This window comes from Dipodomys merriami, unplaced genomic scaffold (assembly GCF_024711535.1).
Source record: "Dipodomys merriami isolate MVZ:Mamm:240054 unplaced genomic scaffold, mDipMer1.0.p SCAF_28, whole genome shotgun sequence".
In the NCBI taxonomy this organism is placed as follows: domain Eukaryota; kingdom Metazoa; phylum Chordata; class Mammalia; order Rodentia; family Heteromyidae; genus Dipodomys; species Dipodomys merriami.
Window position 1 is genome coordinate 9292057 of NW_027204270.1, and position 18597 is coordinate 9310653.

The 18597-nt window shown below is 56.0% G+C and overlaps 1 protein-coding gene across 2 annotated transcripts; it reads left to right on the top strand.

Annotated features, from left to right (window-relative positions):
* Positions 1-341: 341 nt before the first annotated feature.
* On the top strand, positions 342-18106 carry Laptm5 (lysosomal protein transmembrane 5). 2 transcript variants are annotated; one of them, XM_070037436.1, is made up of 9 exons: positions 342-358; positions 1400-1508; positions 10255-10348; positions 10936-11012; positions 11825-11953; positions 12546-12668; positions 13904-13999; positions 15173-15265; positions 16783-18106. In XM_070037436.1, the coding sequence occupies exons 2-9, from the start codon at positions 1422-1424 to the stop codon at positions 16870-16872; spliced, it is 789 nt and encodes a 262-aa protein (XP_069893537.1). In that variant the 5' UTR covers positions 342-358; positions 1400-1421; the 3' UTR covers positions 16873-18106. The 2 variants fall into 2 exon arrangements, with proteins under 2 accessions (XP_069893537.1, XP_069893538.1); XM_070037437.1 differs by lacking the exon at positions 342-358 and adding an exon at positions 1149-1155.
* Positions 18107-18597: the final 491 nt, after the last annotated feature.

The window sequence follows — 18597 nt, forward strand, 5'->3', positions numbered from 1 at the left end:
GCTGCCAGAAGCTGTATGTTACAAGCAAAGTTAGTTGTCTTTGGGACAGAGTAGGGCTTCTCCTAGGTGTATTGTACACACTCGCTGTTTCCTTTCTTCGCTATAATATGGGCAAATGATCATCTGAGGAGGGAATGAAGGTCCCAGGGTAGCTTTACTCAGTAGTTGAGGTTTATTCATTCCAATTTCCCCCAAAGGTGAAGAAGAAAAAAATGCTTGATTTCATGCCTGGTGCTGGGGCTTTGAGCCTGAAGCGGAGGTGGTCCGGCTGAGGGTCTCCCTGATTGTCCTTTGAGTTTCCAATCAGCAGGAGGAAGAGGCTGGCCTCGGCCTGGGGCACCGCTCACGGCCTCGCTAGGTGACTCTTCTGTACTGGTGTGGGAGGCTGCAGCCTTTTCGGTGCCCGGGGAGAACCCCGGCTTCCCCAGGCTGGGGGCAGAGAGGGCAGAGATTGCCAGCTCCAGGGCCCCTGCTAGAACCAGCCAGTCCCCCTTCAGACACCCATTCCTTGGACTAGCTAGGTGACTGTGGACATGTCATTTATTCCCATGTCTCAGTTTCTCCATCTGTGAAGCGGGACGTGAGTAGCACTTCTCTCAAAAGATGGCAATGAGGAGCAAAAGGTTAACCCAGAGGCTTAGGCCCATAGGAACGACATCCTGGACAATAGCTGATGTGTGTTTGTGTGTGTGTGTGTGTGTGGTGTGTGTGTGTGTGTGTGTGTGTGTGTGTGTGTGTGGTGTGTGTGTGTGTGTGTGTGGTGTGTGTGTGTGTGTAACTGGGGCTTGAACTTGGGACCTCACATTCTTAGCTTTTTTAATCAAGGCTTTTTCTTTTTCTTTTTTTCCACTTCCGGCTTTTTGGTGGTTAATTGGAGATAAGAGTCCTACAGCCTTTTCTGCCTGGGCTGGCTTCGAACCCTGATCCTCAGATCGCAGCCTCCTGAGTAGCCAGGATTACAGGCCTGAGCTACCAGGGCCCCTAACAATCATTATTCTTGCAATTAGACAGATCTGGGTTTGAATCTTGCCCAGAGGAATAAATCCTGTGTGGTTTGAGTGATCAGATGCCTTGACTTCTCTGGGCCTCTGCTTCTGTATCTGGAAATGAGCTTGGTCACTGCCCAGGCTTCTGCGGGTACGGTGAGGAAGTAGGGTGTGTGAAACTGCTTAGTCCAGGTCTGGTGCCGGGTGGTGGCCCAGGGGACCGGGTCTGCTCCCCCAGGGCCCCCTGGAGTCTGGCCCTCCCTCCGCCTCTCCCGAGGCGCTCCTCAGCCCCTCCTTGGCAGCTGCCCCGCCCTAGTTATGAAGCCCTGGCTGCTGCTGTCTGAGGGCAGGGCGGAAGTGAGGCGGGCTCCTTGAAGCTTCCCCTTTCCTGCCCCCGGCTCCTTCCCTCACAGCGACTCTGAGAAGAAGGGGATCATGGCCCCCCGAGCCGCCCTTGTCCGCCAGACCTGCTGTTGTTTCAATGTCCGGATTGCCACCTGGGCCCTGGCCATCTATCATGTGGTAAGTGCAAGCTGTGGGAGGTCCTGTCCATGTGCGTGTGTGTCTGTGCATGCGTGGGTGTGCGTGTTGACCTTTGACCTACTATTGGTCCCCTCTGGCAGGAGGGCTGCTATCTGCCATCTTTTTGTGGGACTCCAGGACAAAGCTTTTCTTACCCCAGGCTTCAGATGGAGGAATGGCAGTTTTGGGTGCTCTGTGTGTACAGCCTGCAGGAAGAAACTGCATTGGAGGCTGAGATCGGGGATGGTAGGGAGGACATAGCCTGGGACCCCAAACTCCGGGCTGAGAGATCCATCACAGGCCTGGATTCGAGTAGTCTCCCTCCTGTTTCCAGAAAGAGCTGAGGAGCTGAGGGCGGTCATTCCCAGCTCAGCCAAACCATTGTGGCCTAAGGACACTCTAGACCATGTGCAGATAAGAGACCAGGGCTCTTCTTCAGAACTTGCTGGACACCGCTCGCCCAGCAGAAGTCCAGTCTCCAGTCACCTCACAGTGGCACTCTGGGCAACTCACAAGCCTGCGGGACAGAGCTTCCCCCGTGAGTGCTAGCTGAAGCCAGGGTCTCTGTTCTGTCCCATCCGGATTTGTGCCCAACCCCCATATCCTGGCCACACCAGCTCCCCCAGGTCCAGACACCTTCCTGCTTTGCTTTGGTGACTCCGGGGCCTGGGGTGAGCAGCCGGTGACTCATGGACCTGGAAGAGCTTCCTCAAAATTAGTCTCAAGCGGAGGCCAGCGGTGGGTTGCAAGGACCTGGCTGCATCTGCTTCCAGTCGAACAGGGCAGTAGCAAGCGTGGCCGAGTGGATAGCCTCGCCGTGGGTAGCACCCGGCCTCTGCAGCTCGCCTCCTGGCTTCCCTGCTCCTGGGCTGTGCAGGTGGCATGACTTGCTTCACCTCTCTGAGTCTCTCTTGTCACCTCAGCAGTGGTGATGAGAATTGCTGCGTGGTGGGGTTGCTGTGCGGAAGGAGGGATTGGATATATCCACCGAGGAAAGCCTGGCTCAGTGGAGAGCTTTCCTGTGAATGAGGCCCCAGGTGGCTCGTGGGCGAGGAGTCACCTGTCAGACACGGAGTTTGTCCTGTTTGGCTCCTGTCCCGACACCCTGGCTGTGCCCACATGGAGACTTCAAGGCCTTCAGTCTGAAACTGCAAGTGTGTGTGTGTGTGTGTGTGTGTGTGTGTGTGTATGCGCGTGCGTGTGCACTTGAACCCATGGCCAGGGCTCTGTCCCTTAGCTTTTCTTGCGTAAGGCTGGGCTGGTGCTCTACCTCTTGAGCCATTCCAGCTTTTTGGTGGTTCATTGGTGGTAAGAGTCTCACAGACTTTCCTGCCCTGGCTGGCTTTGATCTGCGATCCTCAGATCTCAGCCTCCCGAGTGGCTGAAATTACAGGTGGGAGCCTCCTGTGCCTGGCTTGGGACTACAACATTCTCGCAGGACAGCGAGGTGTGCAGAGCCCCGGGTCCCTACCCCCGCGCTGCCACTGGTGGCCTGCGGGGCCTCCAGCAAGCCTGTCTCCCAGCCAGTGTCCCTTTGGAGGTAAGGGACCGGGTCCTGGCTCAGAGATTCCCGCTCTGATGCCTCCGGGGTCCACTTAGGTTGGCCAGTGGCTCTGGGGGCCGAGGGGCCTGTGGTGGCCAGGAGTCTTTGCCTGCCTCTCTCGTGGCTGCTCTCCATTTCCCCTGAGTGTCACCATGATGGCCGTGGGCACGGTGGCTCTGTCGCCTTTCAGAGAATCTGCAAGCAGTCTTCTGAGACCCTTCTGCTGATGAGTTAGTGCTGGTGATGGATGCTAGTTTCGAATAAAATGAAGGGTTTTTGGGGATCACACTATCTAATCCTGTCTCCTGTAAATGGTTTTGGGGTGTCCAGTCCCCATCTACAGAACTGTGTGTGGGCAAAGTGATCAGGGAAGACTTCCTGGAAGGTGGTGCCTTTGGCAGGAGGGGCAGGGAGGGCTTGGTTGTAGGCAGTGTGGATGGGAGGAAGAAAGAGGCACACAGGTGTGTGTGTGTGTGTGTACACACACGCACGCATGTGTATGCAACTCTCTAGCTTATCCTTCAGATGTCCTGGCAAGAAGGCTGTGTCCTTCCCAGAAAGAGCAGGGCTGGGGGCTTTCCTGCAGCCCAGCAGGCGGGCAACAGGTGTGCTGACAGAGCCTTGAACATCTGGCTGGAGGAAGAGAAGCCGCTGTCCAGATGTGCCAGTCGCCTGTGCTGGCGTCATCTGGAGCCAGCCAGGGGTAACCAGGGTGTACGTTGGGAGCTATTTGTGGACTTGGCCCCTCAGGGGAGGGTTAAATTGGGCCACGAACGTCCTGAGACAGCACCCCGCTTCACTGATCGCGGAGTTGTGGGGTGCTGTGATGGGAAGATGGTTTTGTGCATGGTGCGGTCCTGGGCCTCCTGCAGGGAGCACACTGTTGGGATGTAGCCGGGTCTCTGTAGAGGATGCTCGGGGAGCCTGGTGCACACGCACGCACACCCAGGGAGGCAGAGGACTTTCTTTAGTAATCTCACAGCTCCAAAGTCAGCGCCGGAGGTGGGGACCTCTTTGCCTAGAACTCTGTCCCTCCCTGACCTCTTCTCCCCTGAGTTCCTGGAATCTCACCATCGGAAGTGCAATCCACATCACACCTGCTTGATCTAAAAACCCACACAGACATCCACTGTGTGCAGACAGAATGCGTCAGTCGCCGCTCGATGCGTGTCAAGGCAGGCTGTGGATTTGGAAAGTCCTCCTTTCTTCCCGCTTGTTTCTTGCTTCCCTCCTACCGCCCCCCCTCCTGCCCTCTCTTTTTCCCTCCCTCCCTTTATTGGTATTGGGATTGGAACTCAAGGCCCTGCACTCTGGCTCAGCCTACTTGCTTTGCTGTGACGACACCACACGAGCCACTTCTCTAGCCTAGGTTTTTGCTGCTTATTTTGGAGATGGAGTCTGGCAGCCTTTTCTGCTTGGGCTGGCTTTGAACCTCAGGCCTCTGGATCTCAACCTCCCAAGTAGTTAGGACCACAGACATGGGCCATGGCTGCCAGGCTGCGATCTCTATTTCCTCCTTGGTACTGGATGTGTGTACAATGTCTTAAGAGTGTCTATTTCACCTTCCAGGCAGCGTTTTGATTTGCAGAAGACGGGAACACGGTTCAGGGCACTCTGTGCGTCTGACCCGGGGTTCCTAGAGCCGAGGCCTCCTATGGGTGTGGTATGTTTGTCCCAGTGGCCACCGATGCTGACGTGCTGGTGTTAAGTAGTCTGTGTCTATCCAGTGTTTGTCTTGTCTCCTTAAGTGCTCGGGAACCCCTGGGCTGGAACAGCTTCTGACTCTCTTTGCTCTCTGTGCCCTTGACCTTGGTTTTGGGAGTGTTTTACACACACACACACACACACACACACACACACACACACACACACACACACACACGTTCAAGGCGTCTCCCTTGTAGGAATCCCTTCTCATCTTTCTCACGCTGCAGTCTTGGGAAGGAAGCCACTCTGCACAGCCCACCACAGGGCTGGGGATTAGGCTTGGCCTCCCTGCGGGCGACGCAGCTGTAGATGTTACTGGGGACCCCTCCCTGGAGGCCGTCCATTCGCCCCATTTCTCACATAGGCCAGCAATGATCATAGGACGCAGTGGGGACTCACACTGTTCATTTTATACCAAGTTACCACCTGCCCAGTGCTGCTGTAACTTGGTCAATGCACTCATCACAGTGTGTGTGTGTGTGTGTGTGTGTGTGTGTATGTGTGTGTGTGTGGAGTGTATGTTCACATACCAGGGCTCAGACTTGGCTTCTTGTTCTCACTCAGCTTTTTTTGCTCAGGGCTGGGGCTTACTTGAGCCACATTTCCAATCCAAATGCAGTTATTTTATTTTATTTTTGGTTTTTTGGTTCTGGGGCTTGAACTCAGGGCCTGGGTGCTGGCTTTGGGCCTCTTTGTGCTCAAGGCTAACAATCTACCACTTGAGCCACAGCACCACTTCCGGCTTTTTCTGAGTCGTTCATTGGAGATAAGGGTCTCCTCGACTTTCCTGCCCCGCCTGGCTTTGAACAGTGACCCTCAGAGCTCAGCCTACTGAGTAGCTGAGGGATGACAGGCGTGAGCCACCAGTGCCCAGCCCAAATGCACTAATTTCTACAGCCGGGCATCCCGTGTTGTTTATGGAGGGAGCCCACGGGCTGTAGCTCTGTCCCCAGCTGCCCAGATGACCACCCTGGCCGGGGAGACAGTCCCCGCTGCCCCAACCTCTGGGTGAATGACGGTGGGTGATAATGCTGGCTGGGGGGGGAGGGGCAGACACAGGTGGGTGGGGCAGGGCAGGGCGGGGCTGGGACGGGCAGGACGCAGCGCGGAGCTTTGCAGCCTGAGGTCTCTCAGGCTGGCACTGTGGGGGAGGCAGGCGCTGGCTTTCCAACCACAAGCTGACATCTTCCACCTGTGGGTAAAGGCTGATGTTACCATCACTGGCAAAATGGAGAGCGGTGAGGATGGTAACAGAACGGCCCAGCCCGGGCGGCTGAGCGTCCAGAGGAGAGACCAGAGCTAGCAGAAGCTCTGTGACAATGGTGATGACAGGCTTGTCATGTTGACGGGGAGGAATCTGTGCTCTGGAGATAAACAGGAAGCAGAGGTTTGGGGAGCTGCTTGAGGGGTAGATATTGCACAAGAAGAAGCTAACCAGGCTGCGCTCCATGTCTGGAGCTCAGCTCTGAGCTCACAAATGTCTGTCCACAAAGAGGCTATTGCTGGGATTGCCCTGGGATCGGCCTTCGGGATGACTTGTCTCCCTGTTGTCTGTCCTGGTGTGTGTGTGTGTGTGTGTGTGTGTGTGTGTGTGTGTGTGTGTGTGTGTGTGTGTGTGTGTGTGTGTGTGTGTGTGTGTGTGTGTGTGTGTGTGTGTGTGTGTGTGACAGGACTTCCTGTGCTGCAAGGTGATAAACCGTGTCAAGTATCATCAGCTGGGCTCTGCTGCACCCAGGGCCTTTGCACGAGTCACTGCTGCTCTTGATGGCCTCTGGCCAGTGCTGTCTGCTCTTCCCCAGCCCCAGCCACCCCTCCCACCCCCTCCTCAACTGTTACCATTTTCCAGGGGCCTCCCGTGGGCTGCTCTGAGCCCATGGGTCACCGCAAACCTCTTCACTGGAGACACACGCCTGTTCTTCCATGTGCCCCTCATGAAGTCACCTGCCCCCATTGCCTGCTGGGAAAAGGCTCCTGCCACACTGTTTCTGCTCAGCAGCTTCCCTGAGCCCCACCCTGGATGCCCAGTTCCCCTCTGTCCCTGAAGCCTGCCTGCTGATCCCTGTGTGTTGTGTCAGGTCTGGCCTGAGTCATCTTCATAACCACCAGGCCCTGCCAGTCAGTCTCTAGGCTACGTTTTGTGTGTGTGTGTGGGGCTGGTCTTGGGGCTTGTACTCAGGGCCCAGGGGCTGTCTCTGAGCTTTTTTGCTTTTCTCTTCTACCCCTTGAGCCACAGCTCTACTTCTGGCTTTTTTAAAACTGGAGATAAGGGTCTCACGGACTTTCCTGCCTGGGCCGGCTTCAAGCTGTGATACTCAGATCTCAGTCTCCTGAGCAGCTAGGATGACAGCCCCGGGCTGTCATCTGCAAATTCATCATTTACCCGTAGCAATGTGTAGATACCCCTACATGCGGGTGGCGATGGATGCTCGGAAAATGAATACACCCTGGAGCCTCTACCTGTTACGAAACTGGCCAGGCCAGGCTCCAGTGGCTCACATCTATCATCCTAGCTACTCAAGAGGCTGAGATCTAAGGATTGCAGTTCAGAGCCAGCCTGAGAAAGTCTACAATTAACCACTTAACAGCTAGAAATGGAGGTGTGGCCCAAGTGGTAGAGTGCCAGCCTTGAGTGAAACAAACCTAAGGGACACTGTCCAGGCCCTGAGACGAAGCCCCAGTATTGGCACAGAAGGGGGAGATGGGGAAGGAAGAAAGAAAGGGAACGAAATTGGACAGGATCTGCCCCGGGCCCTTCGTACCTCCTCCTGATCACTGCCCTGCCCTGTAACTTCAACCCCTGTTGGTGTCGCGTGGAGCTCTCCCGAAGTCCCAGCACCCTGCTTCCAATCTGCATAGTATGCCACAGTGTCTTCCTGGAAGAAGCTGGTCCATGTCCCTGAGGGAGGAAGCTGGGGTTATTTCCATTTGAGGCTGTGACAGAGGGAGGTATGTGGCTGTTGGGATATGTCTGGGGTCCTCATCCATTGAGAAGATGGGGAAACTGAGGCACAGGAAGAACTAGCCTGCTGAGAGCCACCCAGGGCTTCCACAGCCTCAGCTGGAGCCCCCGAGCCCTGCAGACCCCAGGCCACCCCGCCAGGGACACAGGGCCGGGGTGGGGCACCATGGTCCGTCCACCTGCCCAGTGCCGCCTCCACCTCCTGCAGCCCTCCAGCTGCCATGACTTCCTGGTCCCCCACATGCTCCCCTCCCTTCCCGTGTCTACCCCTTTCTCTCGGTGTGGTCTGCAGGGTCGCTGGAGAACGAAATAGAACTTTGCCTGGCCTCTGCCACTTCCTCCAGCCCTCGGCTTAGAGGGGAAAGCAAGGGGAACCAAAACAAGCCACAGAGGGAAGAGGAGGAAAAGCAGAACAGAGAGGCTCGGACAGGGGGAGGGTGGAGCGGCAGGCGGCCTGCGGTGTGAGATGGTGCCCGGAGCTGGCTCCGGCTGCCCCCCGTCTTGCTGTGTGATCCTGAGCTGCTAGCTCTTCTCTGGGCCTCCCTTCCCCACGGGTAACAGCTCCCTCAGGGACCCAAACACACTTGGGCCAGTGCATGGGCCGTTTCCATTTCTTGCTACTTTTTCCTCTTTTGGAAAACTCCTACTTAGCCTTCAAAGCCTCACTCAAAAGCTTGTTGGTGAAATCTTCTCAGCATCTGCTGCATAGCAGTGATCTCTCCCCAGTTGCCCCCACGGTGACTGTGAACACACTGTCCATACCTTGGGTTCTGCAGGTCTCAGTGGACAGTTCGTGCAGACAGAGCGCTGACCGTGGCAGATACTGAGGTTGCCCTGCCGTGGGCTGGCTGTGTGTGTGTGTGGAGCGTCTGCTTCCTCACAGCAGCCTGGGAGGGACCTGAGACGGGAGAGATCAGTGGCTTTACTCAGTGTGCGCTGATTGAACTCAGGGCCTGGGCACTGTCCCTGAGCCTCTCTGTGCTCAAGGCTAGCACTCTACCACTTGAGCCACAGTACCACTTCTGGCTTTTTCTGAGTAGTTGATTGGAGATAAGAGTCTCACGGACTTTTCTGTCCTGACTGGCTTTGAACTGTGATCCTCAGATCTCAGCCTCCTGAGTGTGAGCCACTGGTGCCTGACTTAACAACTAGCTTTTACAAAAACATCGTGTGTGTGTGTGTGTGTGTGTGTGTGTGTGTATGTCTGTGTCTGTGTGTCTGTGTGTGTGTGTGTGTATGTGAGAGAGAGACAGACAGAGACAGACAGAGAGACACAGAGAGACAGTGAGTGCTGGGGCTTGAATTCAGGGCATCACACTCTGGATTGGCTTTTTCATGCATGGCTGGTGCGCTACTCTTTGAGCCATGTCTCCAGTCTGTCATTTTGCTAGTTAATTGGAGATGGAGTCTCTCCGATTTGTCTGCGCAGGCTGGCTTTGAACCTCGGTGCTCAGCCTCCTGGGGAGCTAGGACCACAGGTGTGAGCCACGGGCACCTGGCTCACCTCCACACAGCCTCCCAGCCGCACCGGCCATGAGCCGGAGGGGCCTGATGCTGGGCCCGAGCTGGATGGGGGATGGAGGTTATCTGTCTGCAGTAGGTTCAAAAGCCCAGTGCCCATCACAGGCTGGCATGGGACCCTAGGACCATGTGAAGGTGGAGACTAGAAATCCAGCCCCTTGTGCTCCCTGGAGGGTCCTCTGGTGACAGAAGGCTCACCCTAAACCTTGCAGGATTTCTGCCCCACTGGCCTTGCTTGGTTTAATGACTCCTAGTACAAATGAAGGGGGCTGTCCTGCCCCAGGGAGCAGCCCGGCCCTGAGCGGAGCCCAGAGCCCAGAGCGGAGGTACCAAGGCTCCATTGTAGCAGCCATGTGACCCAGGCCTACTTCATTCTCAGCCTCTGTTTCCTGGGCTGTGACCTGGGCTGAGAGGCCTGGCCAGCGGGGCTTGGAGCAGTTGAGGGCAGCATGGCTGTTCAGGAGCAGGTCTGAGCAAGTCAATGCTACTTCATCTGCCTTCCCTACCCCCCTCTTTTTTTTTCTTTTGCTGGTTCTGGGGCTTGAACTCAGGGCCTGTGTGCTATCCCTGAGCTTTTATATTCAATACTATCACTCGACCACTTTGCTCTACAGCTCCATTTCCAGCTTTTTGGTAGTTCATGGGAGATAAGAATCGCAGATTTGTCTGCGTGTGGCTCTGTCTACCTGTCACCATACACAAGCGGGGCAGGGGAAGGAGTCCAGCCAGCAGTGAGAGACCCTCCCACCTCCAACCCTGAGCTTGAATGATTTAGTAGCTCCTCCTGAGAGCCGGTGTGGCCCTGTGTCTGTCAGCTCATCAGCTGGTCATGGCTGACTTACTTTATGAGCCCCATGGGACGGATGGGGAACCCGAGGCCTGGAGACGTCCACCTGTGAAAGGTACCTGTTGATCTACGAGGCCTGCGGCCCTGAGTGTTCCATCCTCGCCCCAGTCTTGAACAATACCACGGGAGTGGCGTGGGAGCCCCGCTGACCCATCTCTGTTCTCCCCAGATCATGAGCATCTTGCTGTTCATCGAGCACTCGGTGGAGGTGGCCCATGGCAAAGGCTCCTGCAGGTTCTCCAAGACTCTGTATCTCAGGATCGGTAGGTGTGGGACAGCCTAGCCTCTCCCTGGCTGGGGAGGCGGGCAGGGCCTGGCCAGGGCAGATGGGCTGGGAAGTGGAGCCCTTCCCTTCCCTTCCTCATGGGAAAACCTCATCCCTGTCCCTCCTGGAGGCAAGAGGGCTCCAGGGGGCTGGAGCTGAGGTTGGCACTTCAAAAGCTGCCATCCCCGAGTGCTGCCCAAGCCTGCCACTTCTGCCAGCAAACCTCCTTTCTGGGGACTCAGGCCCCGCAGGCTGCCTGTAGCCCCACACCCCGCCATCTCTGCTCCCCAATCCAGCCATCTCCCCCTCCCCATGGCTTGTGGCTGGCTCCTTGTCACCTGCAGGCCTCTCTGGCTAAGGTAGGCCGGAGGTCACTCCAGCTACACTCTGAGTCTTGTTATCTGACGTGCTCTGTTCCCTGTGCTGATCCTGCCCCGAGACTGGCTGTGACCTGAGGGCAGGGTCCGGGGCTCCCCTGTCTACTCTCAAGTCTCCATGCCAGCCGTTCCCAAAGTGTGGTCCTGGCAGCCCAGCTGGGGTCCCCAGGGGCACCCCGAGCCCTCATCACGCTCCCCTGCCTTCCAGCCAATGTGATCTCCAGCTTCCTGCTCATCCTGATGCTGTTCCTCATTAGCCTGAGTCTGCTGATCGGCGTGGTCAAGGTGAGGCCTGCGGTGGCCCAGGAGGGGGGTGGGGGGGGAGCCAGGGGCCCCCAGCTGCCCTCCTGCCCCTCCTATAGGAAGCCAAGAGCCCCTTCCACACCTAGAGACCAACATACTTCCTCTGGGAGGAGCTTTCTCTCCCCACAGGACTCCCTTCCCCAATCTAATGGCCAGAGTTCCCTGTTAAAACATGGGGGACTCTGATGGCTTGTACCCTCTTATCCCACGAGGAAGGATAGCTTTGGGGACAGGGGCCAAGGCTGGGTTTTGTAACCAGCACCAGGAGCCAAAGAAACAGAACACGGAGACGCCGCTGGGCGCCGGAGACTCATGCCTGTCATCTTCACTACTCAGGAGGCTGGGCAGGAAAGTCTGTGAGACTCTCATCTGGGACTCAGGTGGTGGAGCACTTGCCTTGAGCAAGAAAGCTAAAGGAAAGCAGAGAGAGAGAGAGAGAGAGAGAGAGAGAGAGAGAGAGAGAGAGAGAGAGAGAGAGAGAGGAGCAAGCAGGCATACTCTGGAAATCCCAGGGCCTGGGAAGATGAAGCCCTGGAGAGACAGTGACCAGAGGCTGTCTGACGTCCTCTCTGTCCCCTCCTCCCTGTAATGGGACACAAAGCCCTTGCTTGTGGGGATCTCAGGGATAAGTTGAGGATGGGATGGTTTCCCAGACACTAAGACTTCTCCCAGCTGTCCCCAGGTGGGCACGTGGGCCCGGGCAGGCCAGGCAGCTGGCTTGGGAGGGAAGGGGGCGCACAGGGACTTAGGGTTCGTGCCAGGGACCCCCTGACGGTGCAGGGCCTACCTTGCAGAGCCGGGAAAGGTGCCTGCTGCCCTTCCTATCCCTACAAGTCATGGACTTCCTGCTCTGCTTGCTCACACTGCTGGGCTCCTACATCGAGCTGCCTGCCTATCTCAAGTTCGTCTCCCGGACCCAGCCGGTGAGTTTCCAGCCCCACATCTGGCGTGGGAAGGGGTGGGGTTCAGGCTGCTGAGGGCAGGGGCCCCCCCCGTTCCTTGGAGATGTCCTGAGCTCCCTCACACCACCAGGCCTCCTGTGGAGGCCTCGGAAGACATCCTATAGATGTGGACTGGGAGGGAAGCGTGGAGTGAGTCTCACCACAGGCCGGGCCACCAGCCCTTGTCCAGCCACAGCCCCAATCTTTCCCCTCCTTGGGAAGCAAGATGAAGAATGACAAAGATGACGTCATCTGTGGCCACCAATGAGTGTGAAGCACCCCCCGGAGGGCCACCTTGGTGGCTGCAGCTGGTCAATGATGCCCTCTCTCCCAGCCCCCCTGAACTCACTTTGCCCAGGTCCCCTGATGTGTCCCTGAAGACCCCGGCATGCTATCTTGAGGAAGGACTGATGTCCTGGGGTCTGGAGACCTGACTCCAGCCCTGGGCTGCATCAGTCCTGAGGGGACATTTCAGTCCCCTCTCCTTCCTTCTGTATGTTAAGAGGCTCTGGTGTCTCTAGCTGGGCCGCTGAGTGCTGACCTCATTCTCCTTCCTCCTCTCTGTCCTCCAAAGGGCCATTCCAGGGTCCCAATGATGACCTTGAAGCTGATGGACTTTTGCCTGAGCATCCTGACCCTCTTCAGTTCCTACATGGAAGTGCCCACCTATCTCAACTTCAAGTCCATGAACCACATGGTGAGTCTGGGTTAGAGAGAGGTCAGGCCTTTTCACTGGCTGTGTGGCTGTAGGCAAGTTGCTCTACCGCTCTGTGCCTCCAGGCTTTAGGTTGGTTTGGCTGTGAGGGATACAGTGAAGACATTTGTAAGGGTGAGGGAAGCAGTCCAAGAAAAGCAGGAAGCCAGGCAGCGGTGTGGGCATAGGAGCGGCCTGCCTGAGCCCAGAAGGGCCCTGGACCAAAGAAGATTGTTTTCATTCCTGTCTAACAAATCACTCCAAGCATCCTGGCTTAAGTGGACTGAGGCTGTATCGCAGTGTTGTTTTGTTTAGGTAGCTGGTCACTGATCGTTCACACCTGTAATCGTAGCTACTCAGGAGGATGAGATGTGAGGATCCAGGTTTGAAGCCAAGTCCCTAAGGCTCTTTTTTAAAATAAATTTTTTGTTGCCATTTCTGGGGCTTGAACTCAGGGTCAGCTGCATTTGCTCAAAGCTAGCATTCTACCACTTGAGCCACAGCACCACTTCCAGTTTTTTCTATGTATGTGATATTGAGGAATTGAACCCAGGGCTTCACGCATGCTAGGCAAGCACTCTACCACTAAGCCACATTCCCAACCCTTGTTTTTGTTTTTAGATGAAGCCTTGCTAACGTTTTGCCTGGGCCGATCCCAAATCTGCCCCCCCCCCACCTCCCTATCCTCCTCCCCTGTTTCCAAGGCCCAGGAATTTGGGAGTGGCTTGCTGACTTCCTGATTCAGGGCCAGGTCAGAATGGCCATGGAACTGGACTAAGGGCTCCTTGCCCAGCTACTCACACAAGACCCTTCCCCACAGAGGGCTGGCGAGAGGGAGGACATGAAGATCCACCCACCACCTCCTCCATGCCCTTCCTCAGCCCTCGCCCACTCTCAGGAGCAGAGGGCAAGACTTTTCCCCAGAGGTCATCTCATCCAGAGCTGGGCACTGCTGGTCAGGGGGTGTAATCTCCTGACTACTGCAGGATCAGATGGCCGCTGGCAGAAGTCAAGACTGTCCCATTGGTTACAGTACAGTGTCCCCCGGGCAGCCAATACCGCCAGCTGTCACAGTGCCCAGCTTCCCAGAACTAGGACCCCTAGGGCATCAGCTGCATCTCCTTCTTTGAGTCGGGTCATCTTCCCCATGAGGCTGATGGTCACCTCTGCTGGGGGGGCGTGGCTAGAGTTCCTAAGGGCCAGGGGTGGCGTTGATGCAGCCGCCACATCTGTTGCAGAATTATTTCCCGAGACAAGAGGACATGTCTCAGAGCCAGTTTGTCAAAATGATGATCATCTTTTCCATCGCCTTCATCGCGGTTCTCATCCTCAAGGTGAGTGGCCCTCATCCTATGGCTCTGCGAACAGAGGCTGTGGCCCAGCCCCAGGATCCCAAAGCCTCTCTTTAGTCCCTGACCAGCTCTTCCCGACTCCAGGGGGACCCCTGGGGACATCCTGTGTCTGGACTTGGCTTGCAGGGGCCCTTGGATTCAGATGTCAGGGCTCAGTGTATAATACAGGCCAGTGTACTGATCAAGCAGTGCATCTGGGGTAAGATTTGAACACAGACCAGGTTTATCCGAGTCCTTCCCCCCCCACCCCTCCAGTCTCTCTGAAGCCTTGGGGGAGGTCCTCGTTACAGCTATGGGTGATGCTGGGATCTGTGGTCACATGATAGAATTTGGGCGGTGGAAGGAGAAAGGGGCGTGGTCTCATGTTTTTGAGGAGGTCAGACCCACGACCTTTCGGTCCAGCTTCCGGTCCCAGGTTTGAGACATGGAGACACAGTGGTGTGGATTTGAAACAGTGTACCCAATGGAGGGGCCAGGGGGCCATCTCGGGTGGTATACATACACAGAACATTCCTGAAGGCTTCATGGGGAAGACAGCCAGGAGCTGCTGTCCTGTGCTCTCCTGGAAGGCCCCTCCCCCGTCCCTACAGTGATTCCCCTCCCCCAGTCATAGTTCCTGAGACAGGGCTCTCCCTCAGCCCCGATCTGCCTCCCTGGCTGCCCTGGCCTGGACAGATTACCCCATCTTCTGTCCACACACGCTCAACTAGCACTGATCATGTACACACCTGCACACACACTTTGTCTGCACACACCCACACCCACTAATGACAACACACTGCTTTGTAATCGGCCTTAAATGAATGCTGCAGTCAGGGCCTTATTGAATTGGGCCTCTCCCACCATCCTCTCTGACTCAGGGTGGGGAGGGATCCCTCAGGGAGTAAGCTCCCCATCACTGGGATATCAGACAGGATCTGAATGGCTATGACTGGGGGCCTGGAGGAGAACTCAAGTCCCGTAAAGCCCTGGCTGTGTGGCGGCTGAGGACTAGGGGAAGGGCTGGACTGCTCTGGACCTGAGCTGTAGTAGGGAGATCTGAGCAGCAGGGGGGTGAGGGAGGCTCCCCAGAAGGCAGCCGGCATCCACCCCGGGCCGCTGGGGGTAGTGAGCAGGAGCATGGGAAAGGCTCAGCCTGGCCCGGCTCTTCTCCAGGTCTACATGTTCAAGTGCGTGTGGCGATGCTACCAGCTCATCAAGCACATGAACTCGGAGGCCGAGAGGAGCAGCTCCAAGGTGATCTCGAAGGTGAGCCTGCCCACAGGATGAGCCCGGCTCCACCAAACCCTTCCTGGGCCGCTCGGCCCAGGTCCTTTTGTTTTTCCTCGGGACCTCAGTTTCTCATAAGGGTCAGACCAGAAGAAGAGTGTGTGTTTCCGTGTCTAATCATCTAGGATTTATCTGTCCATTCATCCATCTAATTCACCCACACATTCACTCATGCATCATCTATCTGTTATCCGTTCACCCACTTATTTATCCATGTATGTTTCTATCCGCCCATCCATTCATTCTTTTACTCATCCATCCATCCACCGATCTACCCATCTATCCATCTAGCCATCCCATGCATTCATTCATCCACCTATTCATCCATTTACACATCCATCTATCCATTCATCCATGATCCATTCACACATCTAGTCATCCATCCATTTGTCCACCTGTCCATCCCATCCACACACCCTCTCATCTATCCATTTGTCCATTCCTACATCTATCCATTCATCCATGAGCCATTCATCCATCCAGTCATCCATCTAGCCATCCATTTATCCATCCATCATCCACTCATTCATTCATCTGTCATCCATCCATCCATTTATCCATTCATCCATCATCTATTTACTCATGCATCCATTCATCCATCCATTCACCTATCTACCCATCTTCTCATTCAGAATTTACTGCCTCTCTTTTGAATTCATGTCCATTTCTGGGGTGCAGAGAAAACTGAGCTACCACCTTTTCCCTAGAGACTTACGCAGGGCAGACTGAACCCATCAACAGAGCTATGTCTGTAACTCGGTGCAAAGTATGAACCTAGTCCTAGCTATGGGGAACATCAGCGAAGGCTTTCTAGGGGAGGTGGCTTTGGCCTCACCTGGATGGTGAGTGAGATGAGTTTGCTGGGGTGGGGGAGGATGCTTTCTAGACAGAGGACAGGAAAGCACTTGGAAGCTTCTGTTTGGGAAGTGATGGAGGAGAACAACTGTTCCAAAGGATCCCACTTCTCTTCCGCAGAGTGGAGGTTGTATTAGTTTAGACATCCTTGGTCGTAAGTCACAGAAACTTAACTCAGTAAGTTAAGTCCAGGTCAGGCCTCAGGAGTCCTGGCATTAGGATGTGATCTCCACCCTCCAGCCCTTGACTCTGCTTCCTTTAGCTCAGACAGCCCTTCTCCATGGTGACAAAACAGCTGCCCAAACCCCTTAGGCTGACATCCCACCCTTCTTGGTAACTAGAACAGAGAGAAATACATCTGATTGGACCACCACCACCTTCAGCTTCTGTCACTTGCCTGTTCCTAGGCCAGTGATGATCGCCAGGGGCAGGGTGAGGGGGGCAGGGAGTGGGATTCTGTGGATGTGAGGGACGGGAGCGCTGCTTCCGAGAGTATGTGTGCGGAGACCCTTCCTCAGGGAAGATGGCGCTTTGTTACACAAACCTGGCTAGGGAGTTCCCAGGGGGTGGCTGTCACAGAGGTGGAGTTCGAGTTCCTGGACCCCAGGGTGATGCTCAGCCCTCCTCTCCGTCTCTCCCAGGTGGCCCTGCCAACCTACGAGGAAGCCCTGTCTCTGCCCTCCAAGTCTCCAGAGGGGAATCTGGCTCCGCCCCCCTACTCAGAGGTGTGACCAGGCCAGGCCCCAGCCCTGGAGCTGGGAGGGGCCCCGTGCCCCACAGCTGCTGCTTTGCTTTGGTGGGGTGGCCGCCTAGCTAATTACAGGACCATCTGCTGTGCACCCTTCTCCGGCCCACTCACAGTTGGGTCCCCTTCAGCTGAATGGCTCTTCAAAATGCTCAAAAAAAAAAAATCTACTCCAACAGTTGGGCTACTTTTCCATGAGCAATGCTACTTTTCAGATGACAGTTCTGGGTTTTTGGTGAGTTTGGTCAGACAGCCATTGGCTTGATCCATTGAACCAAGCAGCTGAGAAGTAAGCCACACTGATCAGACCAGTAAAATAATTTGGTTAAACAATGAGCAATCCAACCGAGCATTAGGATGAAGCCAGGCGCTGCTGGCTCATGCCTGTAATCCTAATGAATCAGGAGGCTGAGAGCTGAGGGTCACTGTGTGAAGCCAGCCTAGGCAGAAAAGTCTGTGAGACTCTTATCTCCAATGAAACCACCAAAAACAGATCTGTGGCTCTAGTAGTAGAGCCTTGAGCGGAAAAAGCAAAGTGAACATGCAAGTCCTCACGTGCAAGCTCTCTGCAGGAAAAAACCCATCATGATAAAGCTCATTTTGTCCTGCAAACGATTACACCCAACTAACCCAGCCACTGGCCACTCAGTCTGGCTGGTTTAGTGGTCCTGATCGGATTAATTCAAGGGGAACCAAATGGCTGCCCAGTCTCTGCAGGAAATCACGGTTATTTCCATCCCCAGCATCCGCTTTGCACACAAGAGTGTTTGCTAAGAAGCTGTCCTCACCGCTGCCCAGGGCTGGCCAGTGCCTGGCAAGCTCCCTGACTGGGCTACCTCAGCAGCCAGAGCCAGCTGTCCATCCACCCACCTGCCCGGCTGATCACATCTTCTGCCCAAGGATGTGGTCCAGCGAACCTCAGGCTGGACTCCCAACAGGCCGGTGTGTTGGAGCATTCAGTCAGTCAAGGAAACCCTCTGTGGGCCGGTGCAAAGCCTGCTCTAGAGGCTGGTGTTTGGAGGTGTGTGGGGGGTGTGCTCCACCCATCCCCTTCCCCTGACTGCTTCCCTGTGGGCTGGGATCTTCCCTGAGGGGAGTTAAGGCCCCCACACCGGTCTCTAAGTCTGCTGGGGAGCAGAGGCTGCCCACCCCCCGTACCCCATGTCATTGCTTTGTGTATCACTCAAAAATGAGGTTTCAATAAAACAGCAGCAAGCTTGGTTCTGGCTCCTGGGGTGTTACAGGCAGGCCAGGGGTGGCTTCCTCCTTCTACTTCTGTTCCACCCCCTCCCCCCCCCCACCTCCATGGGCTTCTTCAGCCCAGAAACGTCCAGGACCCACGCCCTGCGTGTGAGCGCCGTGCCCTGGCGCTGTGTCGGCTCAGCCTGGCTGACCGTGTGAGTGGCTGCTGTCTTCCAAGTCAGGCTTCAGTCAGCTCCGCTTACCCAGACGGCACCTGCCCAGAGCCAGGGCCTGCCCTTGCTTCTAATTAATCATGGATGGAGGGTGGGCGGGGGTGAGTGGGCAGGTCCACAAACCTTGAGAGCGACCCCACCTCGGGGAGGAGCTGCTCAGCCTTGTCTTGAGTAGTGGGATGCGCAAGCCTGCCCCCACCCCCACCCCATCCCCTCTGGGACAGGAGCTCTGAGGCCAGCGGTGGGGGAGGGGGAGGGAAGGAGGGAAGGCAGGCAGGGGTGTTCAGGCTGTCATT